The sequence below is a fragment of the Sciurus carolinensis genome, chromosome 3 (assembly GCF_902686445.1).
Source record: "Sciurus carolinensis chromosome 3, mSciCar1.2, whole genome shotgun sequence".
NCBI classification, from domain to species: domain Eukaryota; kingdom Metazoa; phylum Chordata; class Mammalia; order Rodentia; family Sciuridae; genus Sciurus; species Sciurus carolinensis.
The window spans coordinates 152,512,155-152,533,145 of NC_062215.1; the positions used below are offsets into that span (position 1 = coordinate 152,512,155).

The 20,991-nt window shown below is 40.3% G+C and overlaps 1 protein-coding gene across 1 annotated transcript in view; it reads left to right on the forward strand.

Moving 5' to 3' along the window:
• Pard3b (par-3 family cell polarity regulator beta) overlaps nt 1-20,991 on the forward strand; it is a 1,015,658-nt gene that overhangs the window by 941,201 nt on the left and 53,466 nt on the right. Inside the window, exon 22 of the mRNA XM_047544116.1 lies at nt 15,801-15,880. Coding sequence (XP_047400072.1) covers nt 15,801-15,880 — 80 coding nt within the window. The remainder of the gene's footprint in view (nt 1-15,800; nt 15,881-20,991) is intronic.

Below are 20,991 nucleotides of genomic sequence, written 5' to 3' on the forward strand. Positions count from 1 at the left end.
TTTATTTTTTTAAGGGATGTGAAGAAAATCAGGATGATTCAAACAAAATAAAAGTGGCAGCCTTATTAAGGCATAGCTATGAGACAGATTGATGACTATAGTGCACCAATAAAAAATATTGTGGGGGGACAAAAAAAGAACAGGTGGATTATATGTTTTCTACTATTTAACAGGTTTGGCTCCAAAAACCTAGCTAGTCATTGTGGAATCTGATTAATGCTTTGTAAATTCCACTGAAGAGATTGTGAGACTTCTGCTTCACTCAGTAAGTAATCATGAATAAGGTGATGTGCCAGATCTGGAGAATGCAGCCGAGTGAAAAGAGGCCCAATGCCAAGGTTCATGAAGCTTACAGTCTGGGGTCTTGGCTAAACCAAATTAGTAGACCAATGACCATGTTAGAATAACTGAAAGAATTATACATAATCCAGGCAGTTATTTTCTTATAATATGTAACTCTTCATTAGAAATAACTTTTATTATACCAAAAAATTAGCATATATACATATATTAATGCCTCTAGTTATGTGAAGTAAATATTGCAAGGCCATTGGAGTCCATGATTATGGCTATGATGACCACAGACATAGCAGAATGCTTACGGCAGAGAGCTGCCCGTTTTGCATATTCCATAGCATTGCCACCACAGGGTCACTTGAATTTTTGGGTCTTGTGTCTCAGCAATTCATTTAGAAAATGGAACAAAGGTAATTACAATGCCCAGGGACAATATAGGAGGCAACACTGTGAATAGAAAAAGTGTCACTTTGGGGTCAAACAGATCTCAGTTCAAAGCCTGGTTCAAAGCCTGGCTTTGGCACTGTAGGAACTCCAGACAAGTCACTTAACTAGTTCTCAGTTGCTCAGACATGAGGCGAGGCAGAGACCAGAATGGTTGCATTGATTGGAGTTCACCATCATGACTGTAGAATATTCTGGAGAGCCCTTTTTTTTCCCAGTAACTGAAAATGGAAGTGACCAGAACTGGCCCACTGACTTAAACAGAAACATTCAAAAGAGACAGACATCATTACCCTATGTACATGTACAATTACACGAACGGTGTGAATCTACATCAAGTACAATCATAGTAATGAAAAGTTGTACCCCATTTGTGTATAATGAATCAGAATGCAATCTGTAAAAAAGTGTAAATAAAAATTAAAATTAAAAAGGGCTAGAATTTTGCATGTTTTTACATGTTTGTTCCTTATAAATGAAAATATATTTTGACTATGCTGCAGGGTTTAGTGAGTGAATATTCTTTATAGGGCCATCGGCTAAAAAGGATAGTATGAACTCATAAGAAATAATGTAAATAAGCTATTGTATCATTTAATAGTTGGACATTTTTGAGGGTCAACATAGTTTCTTTTGGGATGAGTAAAAAATCCTGTGACAGTATAAAAAAATAAAACAGAGAGGAATAAATGACTCACAATAAAACATTCAAAAAGCAATTAGAAACCAAGTAAGTAAGTACTGGACAGTAGTATTTAGTGATTTATATCACTGCTTGAAAATCCAACAAATACACAGGTAGGGTATGTCCCTAAAGATAAAGGATAGGGTACAGATGGGTGTATTAGGGAATGCTCTTTCTAATACCTTTTTTCATTTTTTTCATCAGACCTTTGTCTTTTCTCAAGTATGAGTTGACATTTTAGCCAGTGTTGCAATATCTCTATTTGTAGGTAGACAGATGGGAGAAAGGAAATGAGAAATGGTGCCTGGCTCTTTAATTAAAGACACAGAGCCAGAATATTTGCTCTTCAAGCTTATTGGCAAGGCACATATGTGTGTGCATGCTCTCTCTCTCTCTCTCTCTCTCTCTCTCTCTCTCTCTCTCTCTCTCACACACACACACACACACACACACATAGTATATCTGATAGATGAAGCCAAATTTGTAAAATTGTATCCACAATCATAGTTTCTATGGTAACTGTATCTTAGGCCCAGGCACAAACAGAGCTGACAGGAGACATCTGATTTTATTTTCTGTGAAGACAATCATAACAGAGATAGTTCAGGTTATTAAGATGCCATGACCCATCCTACATATGGCCAGTACTTGGATAGTGCTAGCATAAGGTTTCATGCTTACATTCCAATGAATACTTTATAATTTCATAATCCAGAGACAGATTACAGTCAGGTTACATGGCTATCCTTGTATTCAGTTATAAAATCATTAACTATCTACATGATTCCTGTAGCGATGAGATGCAAGTGGTCAATGTAATTGTGAAAACCATATGCAAGATAACTTTCATAAACATACACAAGTTAGAAGAGAATTTCTGTTTTAACTCTTGACATTTTACAAGGGAGGAAGTGTAGATGCAGAATGGTTAAAAAGCTTACCCAAGAGTTATTTTTAAAATAGTTTATTTGCTGTATTTTCTGAACTAGCAGATGTTCTATGTTAGTCTATAAGCTGAATACCCAGTTATTTGACAAAATTGCTGAAATCAAATTAGAGAAAACAAACACTTCAGAAATAATGGTTTGAATGAGTTTGTGTTCTTTGCCTCTCTGGATGGCCTATTTGTAAGTATAAAGCTCAGGCATAATGTATTTTACGTTGCCAAAGAAAATTTGGGAAACAACTTATTTTGATTAGTTTCTTGTTGTTTGGAGTACTACCCTTAGTTCCCCTTCAAACATGGAGCATTTTAGCAGAATGTCTTAATATTAGACAAAGCTCAAAGCCAAGTTGTAATTTCTTAGAAGTTTTCTTTGTGTGGATTCCCTGAATCATCTCCTAGCCAAGTTTATAACTAGGTAAGAGCAATGGAATTAAAGAAATAGGAAACCCGGCTCAAAAATATCTGTCATGATACCAACTTGAAATGAAAGACACATTTCCTAAAATGGCATCAAAATTTTTATACTTTGCATCTTAATCTTAAGATGTATTGGGTACATGAAACTCATTTTTTTTTTTTTGTAATGGGTGAGACTGAGACATATTTGTAAACGAGGATGTCATATGTAGGTGAATGATCCATATTGCAACTTTACACAGCCTTTCCATCACAGCCGCTTTTAAATTTCCTGGGAAAATTGGCTTACAGGACATAAATTACAACATTAGCAAAAACGTGTCCTCACCTATAGGAACTGGAAAACATGTTAATTTTGAATTGTTTCCGCTTCTCATCATCAGACATTTAGAGAAAATTCCCTGTGTGATTTATTCTCTTATTTTTAATGAATTGTTAAAAAATGTTTGAAAGAACATTAATCTTCCCTCTGCCATTAATCTGCAAATGGAGGAATTAGGGGCGTTAAATGGCTTTTTAGGATATTGCTTTATGAAATTGCTGATTCTAGAAAGTCCAGGCTAGAAATACATACTAATTTAAGGAACCTCGAATGTAAGCAGCAAGTGCCTTTTGTAGAGAAAAGACTAAGAACTTTATTTTTAACAAGGTTTTTAACACCCCTGCCAGCTGTAGGCACTGAGCGAATGAAATTTTGAGCTCTCCCATGGACTAAAATCATCTTAATTTGGCATTCCTCCCAATACCAGGCCCTCCTGATAGGCTTCTCAGAGGCCATCCTAATCTGGCCAAAGAGGGTCACCAGTACAAGGCACACCAATGCCTGAGCTCTTCACGTGGTTTTGGATAAACTGTCTGAAGTTTCGCTTCCTAGGCTGTTCAGTAAAAGAAAGAGTAAATATGCCCCACATCCAGGCCTAAGTTCTAACATTACACTGTTGTGTAAAAGGCAAGGTTTCTGTTATGGTTTAAGTCAAGATTGTTTTCATCAGACCTATATTTAGGTCATTACATTAAAAAAAAAAAAAAAAAAAAAAAAAAAAAACCTGCATGATCCCAAGTAAGATAAAGGGCTTTAAAAAAAATTAATTGGATCAGAGCGGCTGACCTTATTTTTTGTGTGATGAGGGAAATTACCTAATAAGGAATTCTTCAAGCAGGAACATTTCTGAATCTTTTTGAGCGAAGAGCAAAATGAGAAATGAGCTTATAAATGCCTGTGCCTGTTTTCTCTCCCCTCACTCCCTCCTCACATGGCCTGACTTCCTGAGGACTCTAAGTACAACTTCTTATAATTAGCTTCTCTTGGCAACCCTCTATCTGGAATTTCCTACCCTCCATTTACAACTATTTTCAAGAATATTTGTACCCAATACCCTAATCTATATTACTACCATTTCTAATCAGAATATTTAAAAATTGGCAAATTGTAGGAGCAGATTAGACAAATTATAATTTATTTGCATAATAGGATATTATATAGCCTTAAAAATTTTTGTTTTTGGAATGGAATTAATAGCACAGAAAAAGGTCAATAATAAGAAAAAAACTCTATACCCTTGAAATATGTATATATTTGTAAATGTTAACAGAGGTCATCTTTGGGTAATTTTCCATAATATTCATTTAGGGATAAAAAGCAGTTAAATCTATTTTTTTTAAATAATGGAACACAAATCCGTTCCCAACATTTCCATTAACCAACAATGTCTCCCTGGAGAGAACTTTTTCTCGTCTCTATGTCTTAAAGATCTTAGCATATTACTCTACTTAGGAGACACTAACAAATGTTTATGTACTTGCACGTATTAATCCCATTTTGTGAACATGATGGGATAAGACAGTACAACCAGTAGTGGTTTATTTATTAACAAACCATAAGGATTTTCTACACCATAGAGTCTAGCTTTTGTTCTCCATAAATCCACTGAAATCACTCCCAGTAAAGCACCAATTGCCATCTTGTTGCCCATTTCAGCATATTTTGCAGACCTTAGCCTGGTCACTCCTCAGTTAAAGAGAACAACATCCACTCCAGCTAGTTTAAGCAGGAACAAGTTTTACACCATAGTTACAAGCCAAAAGAACCATAAGGAAGGTGAAAGAATCAAAACCTAGGGCATGATTTCCAAAGCCACATTTCAGAAATAAGCTACTAAAGGGATCTGCTGCCACTTCTATACAGGAAGCTTTAGGTTCCAGAACCAATCAATGCCTTCATCAGAAACAACCACGATTAGGAAAGTACTACAATCAGGAAGCCACCTCTGCTGCCACCAACCCCAAAACCAGCTATGAAAGGTGCACTCCACACTGGAAATTAGCAGTGGTACATCTGCAAAAGCTGCCACCGTAAGCAGTGAATAAACGGTGGGAGTGTACCACCACCTCAATTCCTTTGCTCAAATGTTATGACAAAGCCTGTACTTTGGTGGCAAGGAGTTTCTGAGACAGGTAGTTTTACTCTTCCCAGACTTTGTAGTTCAGGGTGACACTCGGCAAGAAGGGAGGAGTGGGTGAAGTGGCAGCATGCTATGTATGTTACAGTCCTTGTCTTCCTGAAGCTCTTGACTAATTTTGACACTGCTGACCCCTCTCTCCTTTGTGGGATTCTCTTCTCTTTATTCCTGTTGTAATATTCTTTCCTGATTCCCTTCTGGACCAATTACTTCTCAGACCTCTTCCTGGGCTCGACTTTCTTTGCCTTCCTAGTAATGATAGTGTTCCTAAGATTATCTTTGGGTATTCTCTTTTCTCATTGCAAGTCTTTTCTTCTATGTTGTCACTATGGACGCTTCCTGGACATTCTTTTCCAAGGTTTTAAGTACCATCTGTATGTTGAACATTTCCCAATTCTACATCTCTAGTCCAGATGTCTTTTCTAAGTGGCAAACCTTTATACTCAACTATCAGAATTTCCATCAAATGTCCCAACTCATGATCAGTGTGTCTAAATAGTCCCTTCTCTCCTCTAATTTTTTTCTTCCTTTATTTCCCATTTGGGTGAATTTTACCAAATTCAGGAGATTGCTTAGGTCAAATATTCAGGCATTATTCTAGAAACATTGTCCCTTTAATCTGCATCCCTTTAATCCTATTGATCCACCCCTATGTCACACAGTTGGTGCTGACATTTTAGAAATAATACCAAAGGCACAATCCATGAAATAAAGAATTGACAAGCTGGACTTCACTAAAATTAAAAACTTCTGCTCTGCAAAAGACACTGTGAAAAGGATGAAAAGAGAAGTCATAAACTGGAAGAACTCTTAAAATTCAACAATAAGAAATGAATGGTTTAATTAAAGAATGGGTCAAACATGTTAACAGAAACCTCAACTAAGGAGGCTCTCTTCACGGGGCGATCCAAGATGGCGGCCTAGAGGGAGACTGCACCCCCAGTCGCTCCAGAACCCTGGAGTTAAGAAGGGGAGGCATTGAGAGACTCGGACTGAAATAGAGCCACGGGTGAGTCTGCCCACTGGGTAAAGCTCGGTCCGGGTGGCAGGCCCAGATACAGGTGGCTTATCGGAGCCGGGCAGGGCAGCTAGAGTCATCCACAGGCAGCCCTGCGCACTCCGGCGGTGGGCCCCGCCCACACAGCCAGCTTCTCCAGGTTCTCGGAACGGAACTGGCCTGCTAGTGAGAGCCTTTCTGACCAGAACAAGCTCCGAGTCCCGGAGCCCCTGCAGCACAGCGTACTCCGGCAACGAACCAGCGGAGAGCCGCGATCAGCAAGCAGCCTCTGGGATTAGGGCAGGGCAGCCAGAGACCTCTTCAGGCGGCTCTGCCCACTCCGGCTGCAGGCTCTCTTCACGGGGCAATCCAAGATGGCGGCCTAGAGGGAGACTGCATCCCTAGTCGCTCCAGAACCCAGGAGTTAAGAAGGGGAGGCATTGAGAGACTCAGACTGAAATACCACAGGTGAGTCTGCCCACTGGGTAAAGCTCGGCCCGGGTGGCAGGCCCAGATAGAGGTGGCTTATTGGAGCCGGGCAGGGCAGCTAGAGTCTTCCCAAGGTAGCCTTCCACACTCTGGCAGTGGGCTCCTCCCACACGGCCAGCTGCACGGCGCAGGCCCACAGTGAGAGCATTTCCGCACAGAGCCAGTTCCAAACCGTGGAACCAGTAGGGGGCTAGGGGCAGTTTTCTTCGGATGAGCTGCTTTATCAGATTCCTCCAAGACATCAGGCTACTGAAGGCTGGGAGGTGATACACTGGAAATCTACCGGGACACTATAAGCCAGTAGCGGAAAACTGCAATATCTCAGGGTCCCACTGACAACTGACCAATATGAGAAAACAAGGGAAGAAAATGTCCCAAACAAACCTAGATACTACATCAATAAAACCCAATGACAGCACAGCAGAAGAAATGTCAGAAAGGGAGTTCAGAATGTACGTAATTAAAACGATCAAGGAAGCTAATGAGGAGATGAAAGAGCAAATGCAGGCATTGAAGGAGGAGATGAAAGAGCAAATGCAGGCATTAAATGATCGCACCAATCAACAGTTAAAAGACCAAATACGGGAAGCAAGAGATCATTTCAATAAAGAGTTAGAGATACTGAAAAAAAACAAACTGAAATACTTGAAATGAAGGAAACAATAAACCAAGTTAAAAACTCCATAGAAAGCATAACCAATAGGATAGAACACCTGGAAGACAGAACCTCAGACATTGAAGACAAATTATTTAATCTTGAAAGCAAAGTTGGCCAAACAGAAAAGATGGTAAGAAATCATGAACAGAATCTACAAGAATTATGGGATATCATGAAAAGGCCAAATTTAAGAATTATTGGGATTGAGGAAGGCTTAGAGAAACAAACCAAAGGAATGAACAATCTATTCAATGAAATAATAACAGAAAATTTCCCAAATCTGAAGAATGAAATGGAAAACCAAGTACAAGAGGCTTATAGAACTCCAAACATACAAAATTACAACAGACCCACACCAAGGCACATTATTATGAAAATACCTAACATACAAAATAAAGACAGAATTTTAAAGGCCGCGAGAGAAAAGAATCAAATTACATTCAGAGGGAAACCAATAAGAATATCAGCAGATTTTTCAATCCAGACCCTAAAAGCTAGAAGGGCCTGGAACAACATATACCAAGCCCTGAAAGAAAATGGATGCCAACCAAGAATCTTATACCCAGCAAAACTTACCTTCAAATTTGACGATGAAATAAGATCCTTCCATGATAAACAAAAGCTAAAGGAATTTACAAAAAGAAAGCCAGCATTACAGAACATTCTCAGCAAAATATTCCATGAGGAAGAGATGAAAAACAACGATGCAAATCAGCAACAGGAGGTGCTAGCCTAAAGGAATAGCCAAATAAAGGAGAAACAAAATCATGCCAAAAACAAATATGAGTCAATTGACTGGGAATACAAATCATATCACAATAATAACCCTGAATGTTAATGGCCTGAATTCATCAATCAAAAGACACAGACTGGCAGATTGGATTAAAAGAAAAATCCAACAATATGCTGCCTGCAAGAGACTCACCTCATAGAAAGAGACACCCATAGACTAAAGGTGAAAGGATGGGGAAAAACATACCATGCACACGGACACAGCAAAAAAGCTGGAGTATCCATCCTCATCTCAGATAATGTGGACTTCAAACCAAAACTAATCAGAAGGGATAAAGAAGGACATTACATGCTGCTTAAGGGAAGCATAAATCAGCAAGACATAACAATCATAAATATCTATGCCCCAAACATTGGCTCATCCACGTACGTCAAACAAATCCTTCTCAATTACAGAATTCAAATAGACCACAACACAATAATACTAGGCGATTTTAACACACCACTCTCACCACTGGATAGATCGTCCAAACAAAAATTGAATAAAGAAACTATAGATCTCAACAACACAATCAGCAATTTAGACTTAACGGACATATATAGAATATACCATCCAACAAAGAACGAATACACTTTGTTCTCAGCAGCACATGGATCCTTCTCTAAAATAGACCATATTTTATGCCACAAAGCTACTGTTAGCAAATACAAGAAGATAGAGATACTACCTTGTACTCTATCAGATCATAATGGATTGAAATTAGAAATAAATGACAGAATAAAAACAGAAACTTCTCCAATACCTGGAGACTAAATAATACACTATTATATGATGAATGGATAACAGAAGACATCAGGAGGGAAATAAAAAAATTCTTAGAAGTAAATGAGAACAAAGACACATCATATCAAAATCTCTGGGACACTATGAAAGCAGTACTTAGAGGAAGATTTATTTCATGGGGTGCATTCAAAAAAGAAGTAGAAATCAACAAATAAACGACTTAACACTACAGCTCAAAGCACTAGAAAAAGAAGAGCAGACCAATACCAAAAGTACTAGAAGACAGGAAATAGTTAAAATCAGAGCCGAAATCAACGAAATCGAAACAAAAGAAACAATTGGAAAAATTAACAAAATAAATAGTTGGTTCTTTGAAAAAATAAATAAAATTGATAAACCCTTAGCCACACTAACAAAGAGAAAGAGGGAGAAAACTCAAATTACTAAAATTCGGAATGAACAAGGAAACATCACAACAGACACGAGTGAAATACAAAACATAATTAGAAGCTATTTCGAAAATCTATACTCCAACAAAAAAGAAAACCTCGAAGACATCAACAAATTTCTAGAGACATATGAACTACCTAAACTGAACGAGGAGGACATACACAACTTAAATAAACCAATTTCAAGCAATGAAATAGAAGAGGTCATCAAAAGCCTACCAACAAAGAAAAGTCCAGGACCAGATGGGTTCTCAGCCGAGTTCTACAAAACCTTTAAAGAAGAGCTCATTCCAATACTCCTCAAACTATTCCATGAAATAGAAGAGGAGGGAACCCTCCCAAACTCGTTCTATGAAGCCAATATCACCCTGATACCTAAACCAGACAGAGACACATCGAGGAAAGAAAATTTCAGACCAATATCCTTAATGAACATCGATGCAAAAATTCTCAACAAAATTTTAGCAAATCGCATACAAATATATATTAAAAAGATAGTGCACCACGATCAAGTGGGTTTTATCCCAGGGATGCAAGGTTGGTTCAACATTCGGAAATCAATAAATGTCATTCACCATATCAACAGACTTAAAGTTAAGAATCACATGATTATTTCAATAGATGCAGAAAAAGCATTTGATAAAATACAGCATCCCTTCATGCTGAAAACACTAGAAAAAATTGGGGTAGTGGGAACATTCCTAAACATTATAAAGGCAATCTACACTAAGCCCATGGCTAATATCATTCTAAATGGTGAAAAACTGAAAGCGTTCCCCCTAAAAACTGGAACAAGGCAGGGATGCCCTCTTTCACCGCTTCTATTCAACATCGTCCTTGAAACTCTAGCCAGAGCAATCAGACAAACCAAAGAAATTAAAGGGATACGAATAGGAAAAGAAGAACTCAAACTATCCCTGTTCGCTGATGACATGATTATATATTTAGAGGAACCTGGAAATTCCACCAGAAAACTTTTAGAACTCATAAGTGAATTCAGTAAAGTAGCAGGTTACAAGATCAATGCTCATAAATCCAATGCATTTTTATACATAAGTGATGAATCTTCAGAAAGAGAAATTAGGAAAACTACCCCATTCACAATAGCATCGAAAAAAATAAAATACTTGGGAATCAATCTCACAAAAGAGGTGAAAGACCTCTACAATGAGAACTACAGAACACTAAAGAAAGAAATTCAAGAAACCTTAGAAGATGGAAAGATCTCCCATGTTCCTGGATAGGCAGAATTAATATCGTCAAAATGGCTATACTACCTAAAGTGCTATACAGATTCAATGCAATTCCAATTAAAATCCCAATGATGTACCTTGCAGAAATAGAGCAAGCAATTATGAAATTCATCTGGAAGAATAAAAAACCTAGAATAGCTAAAGCAATCCTCAGTAGCAAGAGCGAAGCAGGGGGTATTGCAATACCAGATCTTCAACTCTACTACAAAGCAATAGTATCAAAAACGGCATGGTATTGGTACCAAAATAGACAGGTAGATCAATGGTACAGAATAGAGGACATGGACACAAACCCAAATAAATACAATTTTCTCATACTAGACAAAGGTTCCAACAATATGCAATGGAGAAAAGATAGCCTCTTCAACAAATGGTGCTGGGAAAACTGGAAAACCATATGCAATAGAATGAAATTAAACCCCTATCTCTCACCCTACACAAAACTCAACTCAAAATGGATCAAGGACCTCGGAATCAGACCAGAGACCCTGCATCTTATAGAAGAAAAAGTAGGTCCAAATCTTCAACTTGTTGGCTCAGGATCAGATTTCCTTAACAGGACTCCCATAGCACAAGAAATAAAAGCAAGAATCAACAACTGGGATAGATTCAAACTTAAAAGCTTTCTCTCAGCAAAGGAAACTATCAGAAATGTGAAGAGAAAGCCTACAGAGTGGGAGAATATCTTTGCCAACCATACCTCAGATAGAGCGCTAATTTCCAGAATCTATAAAGAACTCAAAAAACTCTGCACGAAGAATACAAATAATCCAATCAACAAATGGGCTAAGGAAATGAACAGACACTTCACAGAAGAAGATGTACAAGTAATCAACAGATATATGAAAAAATGTTCAACATCCCTAGTAATAAGGGAAATGCAAATCAAAACTACCCTAAGATTTCATCTCACCCCAATTAGAATGGCGATTATCAAGAATACAAGCAACAATAGGTGTTGGCGAGGATGTGGTGAAAAAGGAACACTCATACATTGCTGGTGGGGTTGCAAATTAGTGCAGCCACTCTGGAAAGCAGTATGGAGATTTCTCAGAAAGCTTGGAATGGAAACACCATTTGACCCAGCTATCCCACTCCTTGGCCTATACCCAAAGGACTTAAAATCAGCATACTACAGAGATACAGCCACATCAATGTTCATTGCTGCTCAATTCACCATAGCCAGATTGTGGAACCAACCTAGATGCCCTTCAGTTGATGAATGGATAAAGAAACTGTGGCATATTTATACAATGGAATATTACTCCGCAATGAAGAATGATAAAATTATGGCATTTGTAGGCAAATGGTCGAAATTGGAGAATATCATGCTAAGTGAGATAAGCCAATCTCAAAAAACTAAAGGACAAATGATCTCGCTGATAAGCGGATGAGGACATATAATGGGGGGTGGGAGGGGCTAGCATTAGGTTTAGGGTTAGGTTTAGAGTTAGGCTAAGGAGAGCGGCAAGAATGAAGGAAAGAAGGACTGTGTAGAGGGAAAAGAGGGGTGGGAGGGGTGGGGGGAGGGGAAAAATAAAATAAACATCATTACACTATGTAAATGTAAAAAAATAAAAAATAAAAAATAAATTAAAAAAAAAAAAAGAAACCTCAACTAAGATACACAAATGTCAAATAAGCATGAAGAAAAATGTACTATATCATATGTCCTCAGGTAAATGCAAATTAAAACAACAATGAGATACCACTGCATACCTATAAGAACAGTCAAAATGCAAAACACCGACCATACCAAATGCTGTTGAGTCAGCAGAGCAATAGGAACTCTCATTCATTGCTGGAGGAAATTCAAAATGGTATTCAGAAGACAGTTTGGCAGTTTCTTATAAAACTAAATGTAGTCTTACCATATGATCCAGCTACTGAACTCCCTGGTATTTAACCAATGGTGTTGAAACCCTATGTCCACACAAAAACTTGCACACAAATGTTTCCAAGTGAAAACTTGGAAGCAGCCAAGATGTCTTTCAGTAGATGAATGGATAAATAAACAGTGGTGGAACCGGAAAATGAAATATTATTCAGTGCTAACAAGAAATGAGCTATCGAACCATGAAAAGACATGGAAGACACTAAAATACATATCACTATGCAAAATTAGCCTATCTGAAAGGCTACATAATATATGATTCTCACTATTTGACATTCTAGAAGTGAAAACTGTGAAGACAACAAAAAGTTCAGTAATTTCCAGGAGATGGGGAGAAAGAAAGATGAGTAGGCAGAGCCCTGAGCATTTCAGGGCATTAAAACTTTGCTGTGTCACACTGCGATGGTGAATACATGCCATTATATATTTGTCCATACTAAGAGGGAACCCTAACATGAATCATGGACTTTGAGTGATTATGAGGTGTCAGTGTGGCTTCATCAGTTGTAACAGTTGTGCCCTTTTGGTGGGGGATGCTGATAATGAGAGAGGCTATGCAAATGTAGGAGCAAGGGTTTATGGGAAATCTCTCTGTACCTTCTTCTCTATTTTGCTGTGAACCCAAAACTGCTCTCAAAAGTAGTCTGTTAACAATTACAGTGCAGTGTTGATAGCTACAGCCATCCTAGTGGTGTCTGTCGTACTATTGTTAGCTAATGACATCCTTTTCTTTACAACATTTCTGCCTTACCAGAATCTTGACATCCCCTGAAAACAAAGCTCATTTTTATGCCTCCATGTTGTTTCACTGTTATTCTCTCTACGTAGGATGGCTTCTCCTGCTACTTCTTCATCTTTCTCCCCCACAAAATAAAAAAAAGAACTCCTCATTCATATTCGAGTTTTACATGACGTGTCAACACCCATCTGAAGCTGTCTGCAACTCCCTCAGGTGCCGCCTCTTTCTTCAGACTTCCACTCTAGGGGTGACCTCATTGTACCATAATTGTTTGCAGGCCTGTCTCCTGGAGAACAGGGTCTGGATTTACTCATTGTTTGGAATTTAGTGCCTCTCATGGCATTAGAATACAGTAGGTGCTCAGTAATCACTAACTAATGACTGCATTCATGCAGTTGCAATATTAAGAAGCACACGAATATATACACAGTTGGTGCAGAAGGGAGTAATTCTTGATGTGCAAGCATGATGCCCATCTTTGGAAACCTGGCCCAAGTTCTGCTTCTCCCAGGAAGTTTTTCCTAACACCTGCAGGCCCCATCTGTGCTGCTGCTGGTAGAATCCGGAGTAGCACTCGGTCAGACATCAAGCAGTCATCTTTCTTTATTTCATTTATAGTGCTTGTTTTCCCAACAAGACAGAAAGATGCTCAGGATAAGGATTACGTTACATTTCACAGAATCTAGGATGCTGGGTAGAACTAGAACACTAGAACAGCAGTAGGCAGCACCAATGGGTGCTGCCACCTGTAGCCACCAGAATATTGACCTCCATATAATGAAACCAGGCCAGATCTGGATGACAGTACTGTATGTTTTAACATGAATCTTTACAGTTACCAAAAAAAGATTCATTGAATGTCTAAAGCCATACTAAGGATATGTAAGCTTAGTGTCTTTCCAACATCCACAATTAAAAATCTTCAACATAGCACTAGTAGTCACATGAACTCTTCCTCTATAAGACATCCCTGAAAAACAAAACAAACCTTATATAGAGTGACTGAGGATGATATTCTGCCCTTCACTTCTTTTGCTCTATTTACGTATCCCCCGTCTGTCACCATCCTTGTTGTTGGTGTATGGTAGAAAGGTCAGTGGCTTCGATAAGGGCTTTTACCCTAATGCAGAGAATGCTGCTTTTCTGTCTGCAGTTGCTTTGAAGTTGGCAGTCTTCACCTTCGCATAGGTAGCTCACTGGACTCTATCCCTCTCATAATTCTAACCACCATATTCCATGTATTACTGATATATAAAGAGGTATTACAGGACACACTCTCTAGGACCTCCTGCAAAAAGCAGACACCAAGAGTAGTCTTCCTTACTCTAAATGCCTCTGTGTATTTGCTTCATGGCATCTCTTCCCACCCACCCCTCCATACACACACCCCATCCAAGCTAGGACAGTGGTTTTGTACAGAGCTAGGATTTGGGGTAGGAAGAAAATAGCTTCCAAGTTAGGAGTGCTCTCTAGAAAACCTTCCACTGCTAACCTCAACACTATCTGTTACTTCCTGTACTAACTAGCACACCCTCTTCCTCCCTAACCAATCATAACAGCCCAGGTTTCCTCTTTGCCCCTTCCATGCCCAAGCACACGGTCCATAATACCACATATGTCGATATGAACAGGTGAAAAATCAGTCACTCAATAAGCACTTTTAAATATCTGTTTATTTATGGGAGGGTAAGATATGAGGTCTTTACATTCAAGGAATCAACATGCTGTTGAGAACCTACAGATTCAAGTGGCTGCCCTGCAGGATCCTAGGTGGTCACAGAAGAGGCTCCAAGAGAGGTGAATCCAGGAAGTAAACAGGAAGGGACCAAGTCCAATAAAGACCAACAATAGATGGAAAACAGTTTGTCACTTCTTAATTGTTGACAGGAAGAGAACCAAGTGAAGTTCAGATACTATGCAGTAGATAAGTAGTTGTCCCCAGTATCTGTAAGGTTCATGGAAAAGGTGCTTTTAGAATAAGGTCCTTGTCACAGTTAAGAGGAGCTTCTGATGTTATGATGACTAAATGTCATATGGTATCCTGGATGGGATCCTGGGCATAGAAAATGCATTAAGTAAAAAATCTGAATATATGGGCTTCAGTTCACAGTAATGTGTCAATACTGATTCATTAATCATAAGAAGTGTGCCATATTGATGTTAAGATGGTAGTAATAGGGAGACTGGGTACAGGATATATGGGAACCGTCTACACTGTCTGCTCAATTTTTCTATAAATCTAAAACTATCCTAAAAACTAAAGTCTATAAAGAAAAAGAAGAACGGTCTTACAGCCTACAGAGTATCCCTAGAATGGAGACAGGAGGAAGTCAGTTTAACAATGACCCTTTTTGAAAGAAGTGACTTTGTTGGTAAAAGCCACATTTGTGGCTCAATCACCAGTTTCTATAGGGATGCTGAGGTCTTGCTTGCTTTCCCATGGTTGATTTTTGGCAGGCGGCTGTAGCATTTGTGCACTGATTATAATTTTGAGATGCATTGTCAGTACCCGGGATGTATAATGGATCTTCATTTCTAATTACTTTTCTCTCCACAGGTGTCTGGAAAAGGTCCAGATGGGAATGCACACAACCTTCGCTTTGAGGGGCTGGAGAGACAGTATGCATCTTTACCCAGGTAGGTCATGGAGGGGTCTCCCATCACCAACTCACCCACAAATGAAGCCTTTAGTGAAGTCTATATGAAATAGAAATCTGGCTTTGAAATGGAGAATATGTTATAATTTTGCCTTATCGCTGTCTGCTGCAGCCCTAGTGCCATCTTCTCAACTGTGCTAATAATTGAAACACTTGTGGGCTATTTTTTAAGGGGAGAAAACAGTATATCATTGCAATTGAACATGTCAGCAAGAATATTGGATACTGAATGGAAATCCTAAGCCATCGCTATAAAAATGGTATTGAACATCCTGCACCATGCTTAGAGACAATAAAATAGTAAATCCTCTGTCCTAGGAGTTACCCACGAGAAAGGGCAGGCCAACCTTAACCTTGGAGCTTCATGTGGGTGTTAAAAAGCAGGAGAGAAATGTGAACCTGGGAAGGTGTTTTTTGTTTGATTTAGTATTGGACCGTGTTCTCAAGGCAATAAGCAAATGTCGCCAAGAGGCCCAGACACAATGAGGGAAAGAAACATGGACGTGGGAAAGTTCGTTTGGCCATTCTGACTTAACAAGATCTACTTATGCTGTAACTAGACACCCCTGAAAATGAGATGCAATTCTCAGAGGTTTGTGCTCTTATCTGTGAGATGAAGAGTAATGTTAGTGCACTACCAGAGCACAGGACAAAGAGGAAACCTTTCCAAGATGACTTACCGTCCACCTACCATGGGAGCGAAACGAGTTGAGAGTGTGAGAATTAGTGAGTTTGAATGAGAAACACAGAAAGGTTAATGCCAGCCAGTAAGCTGAAATGTTTCAGAATATCACCTTGGAAAGGGGTGAGGGGAGGACCAAGCATAGCTTCAAGGTCATCAAAGCTGAGTTGCTGATCTCCTAACTTAGAGATGGGATTACTGTTTTGAGTTACTTGTTGGCTGTACTTCTGCAGATGAAATGACAAATATAATATCCTTCACATTACAACAGTCTTGGCCTAAGTATGTTGATTTTTCAAAAGTGACAAAATCTCAAATCTAGCAGAGACCAATTTTTAACACTGATTAGGTAGGATACCCTGGATTATATATTTTAAATACTTCTACACGATTGTATTTTATTTATCTCCCTGTCTTCTTCCTTTTTTTTTTTTTTTTAATGTTGTCTCATGATTTTTTTCTTTTCCGTGATTTCTTTCCTGTTCCTATTCTGTATTGGCCTAGTATTTTGTTTTCATTTAAAAAATGGAAGTAGTTTCCAAAATTTATTTTAAATATGTAAGATTTCCGGCTTTCACTGTTGAAGTTGTGGAAATTGTGGTTGTAGCAGATGGAAAGTAGTAGGTTCCTGGTGGGGAGGGGACCATGCAGGAAAACTGGAAATGCTTTCATGCCTTCCTGGCCAGCTCATACTCTGAGTGTAGAAATGGATATATATATATATTTTTTTTCATACAAATCAAAAGCACAGAAAACACATTTAAAATTCTATAAATTCCACTCATTTATTCATTCCCTGTGTAGCTAGTGATTGTCTACTGTATTTCAGGTCCTGAGAACATGGAGACTGAGACGCAGTCCCAATTCTATCCTTAGGACTCCACTATTTAGTAAAGGAGACAAGAAAATCGGCCTTTTGCAATAATACATCAAATGCTTACAGCACTATTAATATAAAGGCCTCTGAATTTCCAACTCCTGTTTATTTTCACTAATTAGCTCTGAAATACTCAGTCATGGCTGACTCCAAACAAGTCGGTTTGAAGAATAAACACTGTGGAAGGGGTTTCTGACAAAGAGAGTGCATTATTGCCATCTGAGGCCCTGGAGCCAACATCACAACGTATGAATTGACAAAATCCTGACAGCCCTCAGAATATAACTGTGATTGAAAGGGACACTATCTTAGACTGAAAATAATTTTGGCGAGAAGTCCATTCACACACATACACAATGCTCGGGGTGATTAGTTGCACGTGCAAACAGATCTTTGTAACTACCTGGCAACCAGAAGCAGCCATGGCTGAGAATAAACAGGGTTCAAACAAATGCCTGAGAGGCCCCTGGCACCAGTTCCTCCATGGGAAGGCTCAAACCTGAGTTTCCATCTCACCATCTGAAGAAGAGATGAGAGGCAGAGTTCCCCCCAGGCAGTGAGCCCAGTCCTTGGAAACCATATTTCCCCAATGAGAAACAAAACGCAGAGGTGACGGGGTGCACCGCTGGCCTCTGAGAAGTGTGCAGATTCAGCTGAGTGCCTGTGACCATGACCCTGCTTTTCTTGTACCCCACCCCCACCCCTGGAAATTTGACCATCCTCTTAATGGAATCACATCAGCTCCCTGCTCCCTCCCTTTGCCCGGAGAGTGAGGCAAACAGCTCTGTAGGTACCGCGTCCCTCTTTGTCACAGAGGCAGGGAGCATTAAAATATTTATGGAGTTACATTTTTAATTAAAAATAGGAATAATTCTATCTCTAGGAAGTTGGTGGTCGCTCTTATGGGGGACTTAATATGCTACTGACTGATTTGGTTCCTGTGTTGTTTGTGAAGATCTTCACAGGAGTTTTTATGAGAAACTCAATAATGTTGATTTATATGCCAAATTTGGAGGCATCCACGGAGAGAAAATGCCCCACAGTGCATGGAGTAGGTGAGAAGCCCCGGTCAAGGGGCTCCCTCCTAAGCGTTCCTGGAACTCTGTCATCTTTAAAGCAGACCCAAGCAGCCTGCCGCCAAGCTAAATGACACCACACAAAATAAAGCCAGGGCCCTGGCCAGCACAGGAGAAAGACAATGCCTGGTGCTTGGTGGTCAGGAGGCTGCCTAAGGCCAAAGGCTAAGCGACGTTAAGTGTTATTGTTAAGCAATGTTAAATCTCTGCCTCTGAAGAAAAACTTTATTTCTTTTCTCCTGAGGGTGCTGTTTTAGAAAGCAGAGTATGGTTTGTAATACAACCTCGTTAGCGAACCCCAGGCCTTTACCTGGGCCCCAGTTTTCTTTGGTCATAAACAGAATGAAATCAGCATCCCCTTTACTCTTGCCTGACACAAATTATTACTCACCCTAGGTGAGTGGGGAAGTGGCTATTTCCTGGGCTGCTGTAATGTGTGAACATCGATGCATGTATTTTTGCAAACGACTTCTTTTTCACTCCAGCCTGCCAGCCCCTTTCAATTCTCCCAGGCCCCATTCTGATTTTACAGGCCTCCTCACACTCAGCCCGTTCACTAGTGAACTCTATTCTCCCACCTCAAGCCTCCACCGTTCCCACCTGGCCCTTCCCTGGCCCCACGGGATCCCATTAGCCCCTTCTCTACAGATGGCTCAGTGCGCCAGCCCATGATGTTGCTCTTCCGGGTTTATAATCAAGCGTGGAGTCCTGAGGAGCGAGCAGGACGTGGCTGCATCTCATCTGCAGTCCTGTGTGCGTGGGTGGTGGGAGGTGGCTGGGGAAATTCATAAAACCCCCTTCATCGGTTATACTACAAATTCACATGAGGCAGCGCCAGCTGGGCCGGGGCTGCCGGCCAGCCTTCCTCTTACTCGTGTTGTCAACTCCCCTGACTATCCTGCAGTGGCCCTTCTGACCCCTTTCTACTCCCGTTAAGTCACATGAACATGACTAAGCTCCCAAGCCCCATCTCTGGAGATGACCTCACTTCCCTTCCTTTATGACCTTGAAGCATTCAACTTTAGGCCCTCAACTTCTGCTCCCCACTCCTCAGAATGCTGAGTCTCCATAACCCACAGTTCCCAGAGCTTGGAGCCAGGCCAGGAGCAAAGCTCCAGCTCTGTCACTCATCACCTGTGTGGCCTTGGCCAGTGATCTAATGGGTCCAGGCTCTGCTATCTAATATGCAAATGAGGGCAAAAATAGGGTGTCGATTTAGCGCTGGTATGAGTATTAAAGACAATATAGAAATATAAGCAAGTCCTCAGTGAAAAGCCTGACATATTTGAAGGATTGTTTGTTGTAGTTGTTGTTTTATAGCTAGCTCTTTTTTATTTGCTCTATAGGGAAGCCATTTTCCTTTCTGTAATGAGGCAAACCCACACTCCAGAGCTCATTCTCACTGGCTTCTTGGGGACCTGCTGCCACCAACTCTCCCTCTCCAGGCTGCATCTTTAAGTCCCCACAGTTGCTTTCCTCCCCCTGCCGACTGTTGTAAATGCATAGGCTCAGCTGCACAGCTTGCTGAGAGTCCCTTCCACCCTGTGGAGAAGGGGAGAGCCAACACCTGCATGGTGATCCGCTGGAGTAGTAACTGCAGCTGAAGGATTAACCACTCTGAGGGAAAACCAGGAGTGCAGCTGATCAAGCACAAGGGAATACAGCAAATTAATGTGATCTGAGTGAAGAAGTGTGCTAATGGACACGTGAGGAGAGAGCGGTTCTTATAACCAGGGAATCTATCATCCATATGCTGAGTCAGGTCTAGGCTAGAGGCCAACAAGACTTGGGTACAAGGCTAGGACCATACCCTGTAGGGAAGGCTTAGTGCGATGCCCTAGCTCCCAGGGAAGACATGGTGTGGGTGCAGCACCTTCTTCACTGGTGGGAGGAGTTTCAGAGAGTCACCTAGCTACTGATGGCTCTGGACAGGGCAGCGTTGAGCATGCAGCTCCAAGGCTCATAACTAAGCAGGGCTCAGGTGGCAGGACTGCCCCCATGAATTTGAATCTTGTCCCTCAGAAAAGAACCCTCCTCCTCCTCCAGTGCCCACATTTCCTGAGTACTGGTACCTATACCTGTGGGTTCTATTTCCACAGGACCCAATCACACCGCCGCCACCTGTCCAAGCCTTTCAGTCACACTACTGTGACTCCCACTCAATTCTACCACCAGCTGTTTCCTTTAGGTAGATTCTCCCTCAGCAGTCTCCTGCTTTCTCACTGATTCAACTCTCGTCACCATGATGATGATGGTTCTCAAAGTACCTGGCTAACCTCCATGCCTCACTCTTGCTTGACACGGCATTCCTTCTACCTCCAAACTCTCAGAGTCCTTTTGCCAAAACCCAAGTCTTCTTTCCTTGGCTGTCCTTCTTTTTAACTTCGATAACATTTGTTTGGTTCCTTTCCAGTACCACTCAAAATACGCTGAATTAGATTTAATTCTTGTTCTCA